At 35.8% G+C, this 18191-nt stretch overlaps 1 protein-coding gene and 1 long non-coding RNA gene across 2 annotated transcripts; both read left to right on the forward strand.

The window, feature by feature from the left end:
• Window positions 1–2437: 2437 nt before the first annotated feature.
• Window positions 2438–3347, forward strand: LOC121725640. Its single transcript, XR_006035415.1, has 3 exons — window positions 2438–2569; window positions 2757–2986; window positions 3236–3347. It is a non-coding gene; the product is annotated as an uncharacterized LOC121725640 (long non-coding RNA).
• A 5028-nt stretch (window positions 3348–8375) lies between these two features.
• LOC121740562 (zinc finger protein 286A-like) lies at window positions 8376–9343 on the forward strand. The gene is made up of 2 exons (XM_042133299.1): window positions 8376–8397; window positions 8760–9343. Exons 1-2 carry the CDS (start codon window positions 8376–8378, stop codon window positions 9341–9343), a joined length of 606 nt encoding a protein of 201 aa, XP_041989233.1.
• The last annotated feature ends 8848 nt before the right edge of the window (window positions 9344–18191 follow it).

An 18191-nucleotide genomic window follows, 5' to 3' on the forward strand; every position in this document is an offset into this window, starting at 1 on the left:
TAACTTCCTTGTTGATGATGATTCAGGCTCCCTGGGGGGTGGAGGAGGTAAATCATTGCCTAGTACACGACGTAAAGTCATTCTCAATTCTCTAGGTAATCTTTCATTATAAACTCTTTGTTTTAGTGCAGGGATTCTCGAGCTTTCCCTTCCTTGCAGGTCTACTTTGAGAGTCGCTTGCCATCTAAAAGCAATAATATATGATAATAAAAGTAGCTGCGCTAGAAGTTTAATCATTAATTTACTGACCATACGTATTTACTACACTGAAATTATAGCAATTATATGAAATTATAGCGATATTACTGACGTTACGTCTGCCAGATCCATCATTTATTACTGACCTTACGTCTGGTAGACACCAAACAGCTCTAGCTCCACACATACACGCGTTGCAGCTGCCTACACTGCACTGGCGGGCGGCTTGCGTCCACGCAGGAAGGTACAGAGAGAGACAAAACTATACGGCGCGAATTGGCAACGTAGCAACTACTCATAGGTATCCTGGTGTCTGTCAGACGTCACGTCAGTGGCAGAGGGTTAAGGTTTTTATTATATGATACACATATTTAATACACATCCATGACCCAGGAGCTTTGAAAACTTTTTGTTCCGTCGGCGGGATTCGAACCCGCGACCCCCGGCTTGAGCTACCGACAGCCCACCCACTGAGCCACAGAGGTCGTCCAACGACCGATAATTACCTACTTACCTAATTACCAGAGTTGGGCAAAAAGTAATTAGATTAACGATTACAAAATTACAAATACATTGTAGTTGTTAATCTGATTACAAAATAATCAGATTGATGAAGTAATTGTGCACCTGAAATTAACCAGTAATTGATTCGAATGTAATTGGAATAAATTTTATTCTAATTACAATTTAATCAGATTACTTGTAATTTAAATACATGGAATTACTTTTTTTTTTCATAATGATAAGTCCTAGACCCTAGTTTAACGTCGGTGTATCCTGGATTGACAGTTCACAATAGGACTTCCCATTTCGTAAAATAATCACAAATATTACATATTAACTCAGAAATAATACTTATAAACTAATTTTTTTTTTATGAAATAAGGGGGCAAACGAGCAAACGGGTCACCTGATGGAAAGCAACTTCCATCGCCCATGGACACTCGCAGCATCAGAAGAGCTACAGATGCGTTGCCGGCCTTTTGAGGGAATAGGTTAATAGGGGAGGGTAGGGATGGGAAGGAAAGGGAATAGGGGAGGGTAGGGAAGGGAATAGGGTAGGGAATTGGGCCTCCGGTAAACTCACTCACTCGGCGAAACACAGCGTAAGCGCTGTTTCACGCCGGTTTTCTGTGAGAACGTGGTATTTCTCCGGTCGAGCCGGCCCATCCGTGCCGAAGCATGGCTCTCTCACGTATATTTAAATTGTGGTTCGAATAAAGGTGAATGGCAGGATCCATACAGCATAATTTTGTTGTTGTTTTTCAACAGAATTTTTACTATGTACACCAATGATATTCTATGTTACTAACGTAACTAGATTGGAAGTTTACGGTAGCAACGCGTTGCCACTTCGAAGATGCCTGCAGGCATATCTCACATACATAATGACATAACGAATATATGACTTGACATTGTCTTTTCAACAAAAAAGTGGTTACGCATTTCTGAGAATCTTTTGTAAGACATTGCTACTCTAGTATTTTAGAAACTCATTGATGTACACACAACAGAATTTTTATTATGGCAATTAGACTATCTATTTTGATAAACTTATCTAAATAGGTATTTATAATGTAGATCTATCAGAATCTGATGGCGATTTTTAGCAGCAGATTATCAAAAAATATCCTTGATCATTAGATAGTTTTTTATATTTGCATGTTTCACACACAGAATCAGGCGCTATAAGAAAAAAAAAAGGATCAAAATGTTTTATTCCAATTAATTACCCCGGTATTGCTAGAGTCAATAGGTACTCAATTTACTTTCTCACTTTTTGCTATCAGATTCTGGTAGACCTATCATTTTATGTTATATTTTTTTAATGTTGCCATAAGTAAAATACTTAATAAATACTAAAGTTATTATAGAAACGTTTATTATGAATTATTATTAAACTCTTATTTACTTATATCTCATAATGAAAAGAATATATTACATAAAATCACATTACATTGTACATATTAAAAAAAAAATTCCATCGATATTTTTTCTTGTCATGGCAATCAGTTAATGAGGCCATTTATAAAGAAGAAGAAGAAGACAGATGAAGAAAATCATTAGAAAATCTCAAATCTCAATAATCCAATAATCTCAACTTGAACCAAAGATTATGAAACCCGCGGTAGTAATTATTATAATATTATTCTCTTTGTATGAAACCAATAATCAACATCCAACACAATCAACGGTAGCACCATGTACCTATTAATTTGTTTGGGACTTGGGTAGCAGTTGTGAGTTGTGACTTGTGATTGTCAGTTATTTTCTGTTGTTTTCAAATTGAGAACTGAGAAGGCCTGCTTTATGCGACGAGAGTAAAGATCTTGTGAATATTAATCGACTGTGGATATATCTTGGATATTATGTAAGTAGTTTACTTCAAATAATATATTTTACGTGTTAGCCTAACCATGAACTTTTTTATTAAATTTTAAGTGTTGAAATGTTTTCCTTTCATTTTAAACCATGAAACTTATCTAGCAAAGTACCTATTATTAAGGAAAAAGTAGGGAATAACTAACAATACTTCTAATCACTATCATTATTTCCAGATTACACCTACTGATCATATTTGCCATGCATGCTGGCAACTTGCGTATCATGCATCTACTGAAAATATGTCCAGCAGCAGCAGCGGTTCGCCATCATAATATCTGTGTTGTATCATGTGGATTATCCATAGTAATAGCAAATCGATGCAGAATTTTAATTGAAGGGACAAATGAAGAACAACAAAGAGTGGCTTCTATACCTAGTATCTTCTTGGATTCAAGCACGAGAGGTAAACAAACAACCAAACAAATCTTTATTTTCACATAAAAATTTTACAGGATATTCTTACACAATCACTGATCTCCATACTAGGATTCCGTGTGTTGTGGAGACCAGTAAGGTATTAAAATAAATGTATATGTAGTACCATCACTACTGTTTCTTAATTCATTATTGCAGTAGGAAATAAAGTAATTTATTTCCTCAGCGTAATACCGGATTCATGGCAAGCTTTTCTCTAATTATATTTTTATTTTAGCTTTGGTCTCAAGATGAAGAACCAGAATAGTCCAAGTAATTGAGGATTTTCAACCTGAATATATGGAATCAGCTTTAATGTGTACTGTATGTGGCCAGTCTAGACACCACAACTTCAGACTTAGAGTGGAATCCTGAAAACATTACTCGTTTGCTGGAGCAACATAAAACGTAGTGATTATATTCTCTTTGGAGCAACAAGAGGTATATAGTTTAAACTCTAATCTAATAATCAAATTAACATATGTCAGTGTTTAATTTGTTTTTTACTATTGTTGTTTTGATATCTGTCCATCTCATCAAATGATTTATTTACAGATGTCATCTATGAATGAAGTTTCTGGAGTTTGTTGGAACTAAGCTCGAGACATAAGGTCAGATATTCCAGAAGCTGATGAAAGATCCCAACAAAATATAGTGTTGTTCAATATAAGAAGAGCAGCTGAAACACCAGGACATTGCGTTTTTCAAGAATGCATGAATCCTGAGCAAAATGTTGTGCCTTGAGTTGCCTGTGCCTGTGTTGTGTTGTTGTGCTTTAAGCTAAAAAAAAGTCCTGCCATTTAACTGCCAACAAAATAAGTTTTTCCAGAAGGAAAAACTTATTTTGTATTTATTGTAACAGAAAGAAACATGAATGGTCAGGTCGCTATCAAAAGCTATTGCTGTTACTGCATTGTAGGCTTTAGAACAGTGGGATGCTGCTCACATGTTTATGAGCATCATTTGGTACCTAAGCTATGTTCGCCATGAGGGTACTCCTGCCCCTGCCCCTATCTTAGATAAATATAATTGTAATAAGAATAATTATTAAGTTATAAATTATGATAAAGTTTTTCTTAAAAAAAAGTGTTGTTTTATTACCTGTGTATGTAGTACTTATATCTTAATGCCTGCACCCGAACCTTTTGTAATCTACAAACGTAGCGTACAAGCACAAAACAGCATAATATGATTATAGGTAAGGAAATGCTTAAGCAGCTCCGTAGTCTACAAAAATTATTATGAATGCCTTGCCGAGCTTAAAGAGTGAGATCTAAAAACAAAGGGATTATGGTGTCCTGCAGACCAAGAGGAAATTTTGTGTTCAGCTCTCACTTAACATACAAAACACAACAGCTGAAGCTGTCATTTAACACTATTTTTATGAGAGTGTAGTATTTCCCCGGTTACCGCTGTCCATTTTGACTGCAGGTCTAGCAGCTTGGCACTACCACTATTAAACTTCATAATTAAGTATTGAATTGTTGCACTATGCTTTTATACTGTACCTAAAGGTATGTCCAAGTTCATCCCACTGAGTGGATACCATCCTCATCTCAAATTATCTTCGGACTGTTATTATGTAGAACGGTAAAAATATGTAAAGTAGGTACCTACGTTGAATTTATGAATTTACTTAATTATTTTTAAAACATTAATTATTTACGTTTTTACGAAAACTATAAGTACTGATACACACTGTAGGTCAATAATGTTTTTTTTAATAATATTGTAATGAGTATATAATATAATTAGGTAAGTAAGTATAAGTAATAATATCATAGCTGTAGGTAGGTACATAACCTCAAAATTTCAAACAAAACTGGCTATTACTTTTATGTCCCAAGTTTTAAAATCTATACGTAAAGTATTTAAATATACTTACTTATTATAAATACGAAAGTGTGTCTGTCTGTCGTTCTATCTGTCTGACCTCTTCACGCCTAAACCACAGAAAGAAAAGGCTTTTTCTTGGTAAAGTAAATGTTTTTATTTTTCTTTGTGAATGTCATAAGTACTTACTTCATGTTGTATTACTTATTTGTATGATATTATAAATTATTATTTACATTTTCCACTTCTTGTATCAATCTGATGGGCATATTTAATGCTTTATTTACCTATACCTACAGTAATTCCCTAAAAATAATACCTCTAGCACGGACGTAAAAAAAATAACCTCTAGATAGTAGATACCATGTAGATACAGTACTCTGTTTTTAACTCCTGACAGTTGACACTGTAATAATATTAGAGTAATTAGTCGAAACCAAAGTATTCAATTACAAAAAAACTTAATTTCAAATTAATTAGATTTCTTTGAAATTGGATTACATAGGAATCAATTGCTTTGTGTAATTCTATATTTAAATTTGAAAGTATTTGAATTACAATGTAATTAGAATAAAATGTATTCTAATTACTTTGTAATTAGATTGCTAATTAGATTAACCAGTATTTCAATTATGCCCAACTCTGCTAATTACATTTGATGTATATTGCACGAACCTTTTATTTTAAGTTTACGAATAAATCTTTAATTCTATGATTATTATTGATTAAATTTAATTCCCAATTATATTTATTTTTGATCCTACCCAAAAATCTGTCCAATGTGAAATCTTGCGAAGAGGTGCTGAGTTTGCATCAATTATTTTATTCACATATTGTGTTTCAAAATTACCCTAATGTGTACGAACTTCGGAATCGGAACGGTCCAGTATGAGGATAGTCTACTGCAACCACTTATACTGTGACAACTGGCCTTATCGATTATAAAAATACCCTCAATTGTATTGAAATATTTTTTCTTTGTTTACGTTATGAATTGTTAATTTTATAATTATAACAGATTGTAATCTATGTTCTTAGCTCGCTCGATGTGATTTGTAATGTTTACTATAACTTACATTGTTTGTATCTCTTTACTTCATTGTCTTTCTCATGTAAGTGAATTTATGTAAATTCTTATGAGAATAAATGTCTTAAAACCTAAACCTAAAATTATACTTAAGTAAGTATACTAAAACAGTCTCTGGCGCAATCAACATGATGTGTTGATTGCGCCGGCTGTCTCAATTACTAAAAGATTATCAACATTCTACATCAGTGTTTCCAAACCTTTAACAGTCGTGCGCCTAGGAAGTAAAGAACAGTTTTCACGGACCCCTTTAATTTAATTTAATGTTTTTTTAAACTTGTGCAGAATAATTCATATCAACAGGATCATATTATCCCAATAGCTATGTCCACATTATGCAATTTAATCTTCAATTTTCGTCATCTTCTTTTTATTCCACTTTGGTTTGGCATATTCAATAATAGGCTACTTGACCTATATTCAATTTCATTGAACAAATACATATTTCTAGTAGAACTTGGCCTAGAAAACCGTATTTCACCCTTATCATCAAATAAAAGCTTATGATTGATAAATAAAGTCGATTTGAAAATATGATTTTATGAAAATAGGATTTGTACTGACGAAAACGCTTTTGCGGTACTTCCGAATTGGATGTGACGTCATTCTATTCGTAATCAATGTTTTATTTATCGCGCTCGTTATGTGTAAGTTTATTTGTACATACTTAAATAATAAAAATAAGCCTTGAAAGATTTGTAAAATATATTTTCTTGAATAATTCAAATAAAACATCAGGAAATGAAATGGCCAAAACTTTTCTCCAAAAGTTTTCAACATTACAAATGATTTCTAATTACTTATTTAATTCTTTTATAATTGTTGGGCACTTTTAGACGCGTACATTTAGCATATAAAAAATGTTCAATAAAGGGAGCTTAAAATACAAAACGTATGACGTCACACTATGGCGGACAATGTTTTCGGCGCCATTTATAAGGCATATTTTTCAATTAACATTTTTATGGGTTACTACTGTGTAAAATATTAAAATATTAGCTTTTTTGTAATAATGAATGATTATGAAGCTATTAGCGTGAAGAAAAAAATGAGGTCAAGTAGCCTATTGAATGCGTCAAAATCCACTCGCGTTGAAAGAAAAGTGTCATAGCGAGCGCAACGATATCAACGCGCGTCACGGGCATGCGGCATGCGGCATGCCGCATGCCTCACGTTCGCTGTTGACTGCGCTATAACGCATGCCCTTGATGAACAAAAAAAAGGCACAGTGTGGACAAAGCTATTGAATACCATCTATAAAGTCCTCTTGGATGAGGCCATCAATATGAGCCCAAACATAAAACCTCCACTTTGGGTTCATACGGAGCTCGGCTCCTATATAATCCAGACTACCTACCTTGTAATGTAAATGTTTATTATTATTATTATTGTGAACTTATTGTTAATAATATAATTTACTGTTTTAAAATATTAGAATTGCCAGTAGGTCACTCAAATAATATTATCACTTAATATGTATTTTAAATATAACTATTGCATTATGAGTAGGTATAGGTAATACTTTTCATACAATATTATTTTTTCTAATTTGCAATAATATTGCAATTGTTTAACAAAAATAATCCAATGTTACGTTAAGTAATTTTGTGGTTATAAATACTTATATACTTAGTATTAATATAATAAAGTTATGTATTATTTAAATACGATGTTTGTTCTGTACTTACCTAATACTCACGAACATTAAAAATACAAGTATTTCCTCATAATAATACAATATGATTATATATGTCACCATAAGATTGTAAAAACCGCGAGATTGTAATATGACGAAGTGATGTATTGTAAACACACAGTTTTCCGGTGATTTTAAATTAATTATTTCGTATTTAAAATAATACCCGTAAAATTTTTAATATTTTTTCAATTTTTGTATCAAAATCATAACGCGGTTACTACATCTACTTACTAAGTTTCAATAGTATATCTCTTATAGTTTCGGAGAAAACTGGCTGTGACATACGAACGGACAGACAGACAGGACGATAAGGGTTCCGTTTTTTGCCATTTGGCTATGGAACCCTAAAAAGAGGTTATCAATTCGACGCGTATGTATGTAATATTTCTAGATCTGCCCAGTTTTTGTATATTTTAATCTAGACCAGTGTCTGAACAAATGTGACAAATTTCAAGTGTGTTTTTATGTTTGTGTTCGCATTTACGTGCAATTTTGAAGTTGGTTTTATCTTTTTAAAATACTATTATTATTCGTAGCTATCAAGCTCTTCGTGAATAGCGTCATTTTGATATGACTACTTCCTCGAAAATCTCGAAAGTGGTAGCTACTCGTAACAGAGATAGAAAGGATTTAATATTTCGGTTCGATGGTCCTAAAATATGGATTGTTCTATTTGTAGGACAATGTTACTCTTAAATTATGTAACTATTAACACAAACAGACTTGGCAGAAACCTCCTGTAAAGTTGCCCGCTCGGACATGCCAGCGGGCGCGTCTGTGGGCATGTCTCATGTCTGAAGTGAATTCTCCGTAGTGTCTCAAAAAAAATCATCCCCGCTTGATGTGTACCTGTTGTGTAGGGGAGGTACCAACGTTTCAACTCGTTTCAACTGGGAGTTGGGCAATAGATTTCCAAGAATCCGCGATCGGAGGATTTATGTATACTTACCATTTTGTCGGCAATGTCGGCATCATTAATATGTGCATACAGCTTTGCCTTTGCCCACCCTATACCCTTTGAGCAAACCCGCGGACAGACAGACGGACGGAAATTATAAAAAAAACTATAAAAATATATGTACCTTGTTTACTACGGAACCCTTAAAATTCAAAAGACGAAAATAAATAGTTGTGTAATTTTAGGTAAACAAGAAGAGGATCCAAGATACACGCTTACTACAAACGAGGACGGAGCAACAGTGTTTTCGTGTAAGATTTGCCAGAAAGTGTTCACGAAAAAGCCATTAGTGAGTCAGCATTATGGAGAGGTGCATTTAAAGAAACGCCGACACTTGCGGAGCTGCAACCTCTGTGATGTCTCGGTGCCGGGTCACAAGCGGCCGGTGCACATGGAGGAAGCTCACGGAGTGCCCATGCCGAAGTGCTCCATCTGCGACAGAAAGTTCGCGTACGAATTCAAATTGTTGCGTCATCAGAGAACATTTCACATGGGAGAACGAAACTACGAATGTGACGTCTGCCACAAGAGATTTTCCGGTACCGCTCAATTAAAGAGGCATGTGGTCCTTCATCGCCCCGAAAGACCTTTCGAGTGCAATGTTTGCGATAAGAGGTTTAAATCATCAAAATATTTGAACATACATATGAAAATGCATTTGAACGACCGTAGACATGTGTGCAAGTCGTGCGGGAAGAGCTTCGTGCAGGGATCCAGCTTGAAGTATCATGTGACGAAGAGACATCCCGAGGAACCAATGAGTTTCTAAAATACTAGAGTAGCAATGTCTTACAAAAGATTCTCAGAAATGCGTAACCACTTTTTTGTTCAAAAGACAATGTCAAGTCATATATTCGTTATGTCATTATGTATGTGAGATATGCCTGCAGGCATCTTCGAAGTGGCAACGCGTTGCTACCGTAAACTTCCAATCTAGTTACGTTAGTAACATAGAATATCATTGCGAGGAACCATAATATTACCTTATATTATACATCTTAGGTACATTGCATGAACCTTTTAAGTTTACGAATAAATCTTTAATTCTATGATTATTATTGATTAAATTTAATTCACAATTATATTTATTTTTGTTTTCACCTAAAAATCTTGCGAAGAGGTGCCTACTGCCTAGTTTTCAATTAATTTGTTATCTTCACATGTGTCTCAAAATTTTACTTAAGTAGACCTATACTAAAACCACAATCGCTGTCGCAATCAACACGATGAGCTGTCTCATCTACTAAAATATTATCTGCATTCTACATCAGAGTTTCCCAACCTTTTTTAGCCGCGTGGCTAGGAAGTTGAGCACAGTTTTCACTTCAATCGGCGAGCGAACGTAGGTACTGCTACAAAAATCATCAACAACTTTCATTGATCAAAAAATTTGACTGACTTATATCTGTCGCAGGGAAATGAGGTTATCCGGGATTTCACGAAATCAAATTCTTGTTTATTACATCTTCTTACTAAAAATATAGTGATATGTTATTTCACTAAACTAAATTTAGTGAAATATCAGAAAAGCGGATACCGCCGAATAAAAATCGAGCCACGTATTTCTCTCGCTCGCTCTAGTAGGTATTAGTTTCGTAATTGTAACATTATTGTCACCTGCACCTGCAGCTGCAGCTTTGATAAGGGGGGGGGGGTCCCTAACGTAAAAAAGCGGCCAAGTGCGAGTTGGACTCGCTCATGAAGGGTTCTGCAGCAGCCTAAATACCTACTCTGCCTACGGACACGCTCCACAGAATAATAATAATTATTATATTGTAAATAGAAAAAAAACATGTACCTCGCCGATGAAAATCTGTGGGTATGTACCTAATATATTGTCGATTGGACAAGTAAGATGGATAGGACCCCCCCCCCCTTATATACGCCCATGGACTCACCTGATTGTCTGATAAGTACGATGTTAGATGATCCATGCGTCGGATGGGCATGTAAAAAGTCGGTCCTGCGCCTGATATGTATATCCTGTGTCGGTCTTCCGTCCCACTGGGTTATGCGAGTAAAGGAATAAAGAGATTGCTCTTGTGTACTGCGCGCACACTTGGGCACTATAAAATTATCCTGCGTAACTGGTCTGGTTTCAATGAGACAGGCCACCGTCACCAAAACCGGTGTGGGAGTTATTATTATTATTATCATCACACGTGTAATGCAACTATAGCAGATCTGAGGGGGCATCACCATATATCTGAATCATACAGTTGAAACCAGCTGAGGGTTAATCTTCATCAGATACTTCAGACCTTTGATTTTTTACGTCAAATGAAGCGGCCCACCAAGTTGAATATTATTTTTTGTAAAGTTGGCATGCCGATCTCTAATAGTTTGGTTACGCTATTGTGTTTTCTAATCAGGGGGACCCTGATTAGAAAACACAGATACACCAGATCTTCGATTATCCTAGTTTTTACGGCGTGTTCATAACTTTCACGTTTGCCATATAAATAAGGTAGGAAATCAGGATGCCGCGCCGCGCCGGATGGTAAAATTTCGTGTAGTGAACAAACGCCCAAAAGGTAAAACTGTCTCTCCGTCTGTCATGCTGTATCTCGAGAACCGCTATAGCTAGACGAGACGCACGCCATCAATCCCTTTAAAATTCAAAGATATCCGATCTCGAGGGTTCAGGGCCTGTAGACAAGTGGCAAAGCGCTAACGCTAACGCTAACGCTACAAAATGTATGCGATTTGACATAAGTCATCGCTTCGCTAGCGAATACTAATGTCAAATCCATACATTTTGTAGCGTTAGCGTTAACGTTAGCGTAAGCGTTTTGCCACTTGTCTATGGGGGCTGGCCATTTAGCCGAAACTTTTTCGTTTTCGCTTCGTTATAGAATCGCCGATAAAAATGTATGGAATTGACATAAGACGAATCGAACGTCAACGCCATATTAACGAACGCTTATCTCAATGCCATACACTTTCATCGGCGATTCTATAACGAAGCGAAAACGAAAAGATTTTGGCTCACCCCCTGATATTTTTAAAGCGAATTCTGTATTTGTACTTTTCCCTGAGGAGTGGAATTAGATCGTCGCTGAACCAAATAGGATATGAATTCTTTTTGTTATTAAAAATATGTTTCGGTACATGTTTCTCGATCAAGTCGTTTAATTTAAAGTAAAAAAAATCGGTCATAGAATCTACATCAGTAACATTCTTAAAGATATGATCCCAGTCAATATCAGTTAACTTTTAATTTATAATTTTGTAATTGGCTTTAAAATAATTAAATTTACTCGCATTTTTTTTATTTAGAAGTTTATCTGATTCTATACTTATATTAAATTCTAGTGCTGGATGGGCAGGATCGGTATTGCCAATAACGGTATTATTGCTGACTTGTAGGCTTTTAACAATAGAGCTAGACAATATCAGATCCAAGATATCACCTTTTTAGTTACGAACATGATTATACTGTTTTAGTCCATTAAAAATTATAAAATAGACGTTATGAAAAAAATCACTTGTTTTTGCTCAAGCCGCGTAAAAGACATTGGGTAGATTGAGACCACCCTCCAATAGCAAAAAGGCACATATCACTGGATAGGTCCCCTCGATAGGAACAACAATCACTGTTACCACCTTGCTGTAACAACTGTCCATTTGGAGTAATGAGACTTTTTATCGCATAAGAAAAATATACTCTAAACTTAAGAAATGCACTTGCTGACACGAAAACTGACACGCAAATAATTCTAGACATCATGAATGACAATGAAAACACATTGCATGTTTTAATTCAAGGATATGACATGTTTTTCTTGGACCGTGAGTTTGGGGATGGGTTGGAGTCTATCGAAGCTTACGGTTATGAGTGGTTCGTACCACCATCTAAAGACCGTGGGGAGACACCGCTTGCTACAGAACAGGCAAGTGAAGATCGAGCTGTAACAGTATTCCGCTGGGTAGTGGTGAACGGCCGCCTTAAACGAGATTTAAAGCTGCTACGACAAAAATATTTTAATAGGGCGCTGCCTTACGTGGTCGTCAATTTTTAAATAGCTGTAGCTATTATAAAACACTTTCAAATACGCACGAGGTCATATTATACGCCACAAAGTAAACAAACACAAACATCCTCTCCAATTATGTAAAAAGCAAGTGCTTAAATGACAGGAGGGCAGACTTTTAGAGAAAAGAAGCTAATAAAATAGCTCGGGTAATCAAGTAGTTTGGTTAGCCTTGGGTAAACGTAACCTTTTTATTTGAACTTACAAGTCTCATAACTTGGAACGGACAGCTGTAATAACAAATGTATCTTAGCAATTGTTGTTCCAATTCAAGATACCTATCCGATGACACATATTTCAATGCCATTGGTGGATGGTCCCAGGTTCCATACATTTCTGCTCATCCTCTTTTGATAGTATACACTTAAATCTATGAACATTATAAACGACTATAATAAACGCAAGCATTAAGTTTGTACAATTGAAAATACAAAAAAACATTAAGTGAACTAATTTTAACCCTTCTTAATATTACTCTGAGGTGTCTGATTTTCTAACATAAATGCGGCCATTACGTATCCAGACAAATTATAATGACGTTCCTTGGCTTTTGCCCTAGCTCCTAACTGCTGCACGAAATGATTTCATTTCAGGCGTGAGATGTTCCGTTTTAAATATTGGAGATTTCATTGAGCCACCGTATCCTACGAGCCAAGACTCAAGAGTGTAGTTTGGCGTTGACGAGGACTGCTCAGTTTAACGAAAGCTTTAGTAGGTTCTATAGTCTCTGAGCAAACCCGCGGACAGACGGACAGACGGACGGACCAAAACTATAAAGGTTCCATGTTGACTACGGAACCCTAAAAAATTCAAAATATGAAAATAAATATTGTGTAATTTTAGGTAGACAAGAGGAGGATCCGAGATACACGATTACTACAAACGAGCACGGAGCAACGGTGTTTTCGTGTAAGATTTGCCAGAAAGTGTTTAAGAAAAAGCGATTAGTGAGTCAGCATTATGAAAAGGTGCATTTAAAGAAACGCCGATACTTGCGGAGCTGCCACCTCTGTGATGTCTTGGTGCCGGGTCACAAGCGGCCGGCGCACATGGAGGAAGCTCACGGAGTGCCCATGCCGAAGTGCAACGCCTGCGGCAGAAAGTTCGTGAACCAATCTCAATTGTTGCGTCATCAGAGAACATTTCACATGGGAGAACGAAACTACGAATGTGACGTCTGCCACAAGAAATTTGGCGATAGCAATCATTTAAAAAGGCATGCGGCCATTCATCGCCCCGAACGACCTTTTGAGTGCAATGTTTGCGCTAAGAGGTTTAAAGCATCAGAAACTTTAAAAGTACATATGATGATACATTTGAATGACCGAAGATGCGTGTGCAAGTTGTGCGGGGAGAGCTTCGTGCAGTGGTCCAGTTTGAAGTATCACGTGACGAAGAGACATCCCGAGGAACCATAATATTACCTAATACATTTTAGGTATATTGCATGAACCTTTTATTTTAACTTTACGAATATATCTTTAATTCTATGATTATTATTGACTAGATGTCCCGCGCGGCTTCGCCCGCGTCATTTAGGAATTTTACGGAAACCGTACATTTAACCCATAAAAATAGCTCTTATGTCCCTACTCCCTTCACTACACTAATATTTCCCCCGTTTTTCCCACATTGTCCTGAGTGTCTTCGGTCGTATTAGTCTTAACGTGATAATATATAGTCTATAGTCTTACTCGATAAATTAGCTATCTAACACTGAAATAAGTTTTTAAATCGGACCAGTAGTTCCTGAGATTAGCGCGTTCAAGCAAACATACTCTTCAGGTTTATAATATTAATTATTAAGTATAGATTTTTTTCGCTTGATATAGAGTATACATTTTTTTCGATTGATCGCTTGACAAACTCGAGTCTCGATCTAAAAGACTATGAAAAGTACCAATAACAGGGTCATTATAGGCTCATAAGTCATAACCATGGGACGATGTATGGTATAATATGGTAGTGATGATGATGATGATGATGATGAATATAATTTATATAGTAGCACATGTTTTCCGTTCTTAAAACAACGCCGAAGCCCGAAACTTTCAAACTTGTATCTATAAAGAATCAGGAGTTCTCTCAGCACCTTCCGAACCACGGTATACCAGGTATACCTCTGTGTATTATGTCTTACTTGTTGGTAGCATATGCTTAGAATACTTCTCACGAAACCGAAGTCACCACATGTTTCCATATAAATTTTGAGGAGTTCCCTCGATTACTTATGCATCCTTCATCAGATCACCACTTTTGTGAATATAATACATAATATTATAACGCGGAAAGACTTTTTCCCCAACCTATTATACTAAAACAGTCGCTGTCGCAGTCAACATGATCAGCTGTCTCATCTACTAAAAGATCATAACTACATTCTACATCAGTATTTCCCAACCTTTTTTAGCCGCGTGGCTAGGAAGTTGAGCACAGTCATGGCGCATTTAAGTAGTAAAAAAAACGGATTATGTATGATCTACAGATGATATTCCACCACAAGTTGGGAAAGGTTGTTCTACAACATTCTCTGACAAGTGACAACGTGATAGGTGCAAGTCGCAACTCACACTGGCGTCTGGGCCTCTGGGGCACAGTCAAAGCGTCGCTAGTCGTGACGCGTTGTTTTACGACTACATCATATTTATCTCTATTGTTCTATTATTGATGTACATAATATTGCTGCTATCAAAATTAGTAATAAAATAAAATATTTCATAGAATCGCTATTTGCTGTACTGAGCGAGGTCAGGCAAAATACGTGCTACGGTTCAAAGGATTTGGAGGGAAAGACCTGCTGACTCTTTTGAAGACATTATTCACTAGAACTAGATCCAAAGCACTAGGTCCAAACACTCACGATGTCCTAAGTCGTAGGTTTCACTGGTATCACTCATGATCACTTGTTCTCTCACTTCGAAGTCGTCTCGAAGGAAGCACAAACTGAATTAAACTAGCTCGCCTCCCTGCGGCTATATGGGCCTAAACGAGCCCCAGACTATTCCAGAATGTTCCTTTCTCGAACGTACCCGGATCTCATATCATAAAATATTAAGGCCTAATGTAACTTTCAGTAGGTATAAAAAAAATCAGTAAATTTAAATACTGAGTCCTTTTATATTATTATTTATTTTATTAGTCGACATCAACAATATATTGTAACATTACTTCAAATACATAATTACATATAATAATATGATTTATTGAGTTAAAGACTAGCAATCTATTAGAATTACACGCGGGCAAACCCGCAAGTAAAATCTGGCCAGTAAGTAAAAACACAATCACAATATTTATTTAACATAGTACATATGCGCATCGAATTTGGTTAGAGCGGGCTGCCAAATTTTGCTGTGTTTTAATGAGTATTACGATTCCGGAAGACGATTGACTTAAATCTAATTGAGATTTATTTAATCGTATATTTATCTGATATTAGCATAACGAAAAACACAATTCACTTATTTTGACTCGATAGTTAAATTTTTCGAAATTATAAATTTTGTACTATAGAGATTAAAATGATATTCATTTTATAATTTTTTATTTATTAGTAGTCCGGTTAACGAATGTCTCAAAAGAGGGTATAGAGTGCGTGAGCGGGAACCTAAGCGATTTCTGCTGGAACTTATTTACACAACTTATTGTTCTTAGTCAATCCTCAGATGCTGATAAGTCGTCTATTGTTCTTGGCGTCAATATATTTCCGCCCTCACTTCTCAAATAGCCCTAGTATAACAAACCGATGGACCCTATGTAAGTAATTGAATCTGAAAAATGGCAATTTTTTTATTACTGTTTTAGGCTATTTTTTTTATATTTTTTATTAAAGCTTCAAAAATTTTGAAAATTCTTTAGGTTTCCTATATTTAGAGACTTATGTTATCGAAACGTAATGGTCTATCCGTCGTATACAAAAGAAAGTTAAATTTCGCGAGCTTACGATGTATCGGTGAGCACGTGCCCTCATCAATAAACAACACTTTATTTGATTTTAAACTATCTTATATATAAAAATGGATTTTAGTCTTAAAATATTCGTAGAAGTCCCTTCCTTCCCTATCATCCCCAATTCCCTTCCCTTCCCATCCCTACCCTCCCCTATTACCCTATTCCCTCTTAAAAGGCCGGCAACGCACCTGCAGCTCTTCTGATGCTGCGAGTGTCCATGGGCGACGGAAGTTGCTTTCCGTCAGGTGACCCGTTTGCTCGTTTGCCCCCTTATTTCATAAAAAAAAAATAGTATCGTACGTACCATTTTCGATTATGTACGTTGTTTTTTCATACATCATTTTCATCGAAAATGACCGTTTCGATTCTATACGTCGTGTTTCAAATAAAAATCTTTGCCACTTTCGATTTTTTAACCGAAAGAATACTTATATTTGTGGAAAAATTCGACAGCCCTTCAATAAAAATGAAGTACCAACTTGTTTTTTTTATTATTTAGTTTCTATCCATACTTAACATTATAAATGCAAAAGTGTGTCTGTTTGTCTATCGTCTGTTACCACTTCACGCCCAAACCGCTGAACCGATTTTGCTGAAATTTGGTATGGAGTTGCTTTAAGTCACGGGAAAGGACACAGGATACTTTTTCCCGGAAAAAATGTACGGTTCCCACGTGATAAACGAAATTTTAAGCAAAAAGTAGCAGGCGTTATCTAGTGATTAATAAACCTGGTTTTAAATAAGTATATATTTAATTTTTTTATGAAATTTCATATATTTTTAAAGATATATTATCCATATACTGTTATTAGAAATGCGAAAGTTGTTTGTCTACTTGTTTGTCCTTTCTTCACACCCTAACGAAGCAACCAATTGACTTGATTTTGGTCATAGACTTAGTTAAAAGGATGAAGAGTTAAAAAGGCTACTTTTGGTCTCGGAAAACATCATTTTCCCAAGAGAAGCGCGATGTTATGAAACTTGCATATATCATGAAATATGCGCTTTGCTCAAAATAAAGAATAAAGATGAAGATGAAAGACAAAATATAAATGACTATTATTTCAATAATAGTCATAAATTAAATGATGTATAATGGTAACAATGGTTTTGTCTTATTCTTCCGCCTCCCACCCCGCGCGTCACCCCCGCTTTACCCCTACGCATAACCGGTCTCGACTGGATATCTGTGCGGCGCGATGTACTAGAGCTCGGTCGCAATATCGCAATTATTATTAACTTATGAAGTGACCATTGTGCATCGATTTTTTTTTGGGATAAAATATGTTATTGTAAAAAAATTAACACCCTAGTTTTTTTGGTTTAATGGACTCACCTAATGATACCTAAGCCCCAAAAAAAATTTGGCAGGTAGGTTTAATTGCACCCTGTATAATTGTGGGCAAACAGCACAGACATAGATCAAGATAGATACCGCATGTTGCTCCATTTGTATGAAAACGAGCGTGCCACTTTTTTATAGCTACTGTGACGTACCGATGATAAGAAAAGTGCCCATTGTTTAGGCCAACGTTTCTATTTGAATTTCTACAGCTCAATACGGCACTTTTAAGTATTTAGGCATTTTTAAATTTCCGATTGACGTCCGATTCCGATAACAGACTAAAGAAC

The sequence above is a fragment of the Aricia agestis genome, chromosome 3, assembly GCF_905147365.1.
Source record: "Aricia agestis chromosome 3, ilAriAges1.1, whole genome shotgun sequence".
Classification (NCBI taxonomy): domain Eukaryota; kingdom Metazoa; phylum Arthropoda; class Insecta; order Lepidoptera; family Lycaenidae; genus Aricia; species Aricia agestis.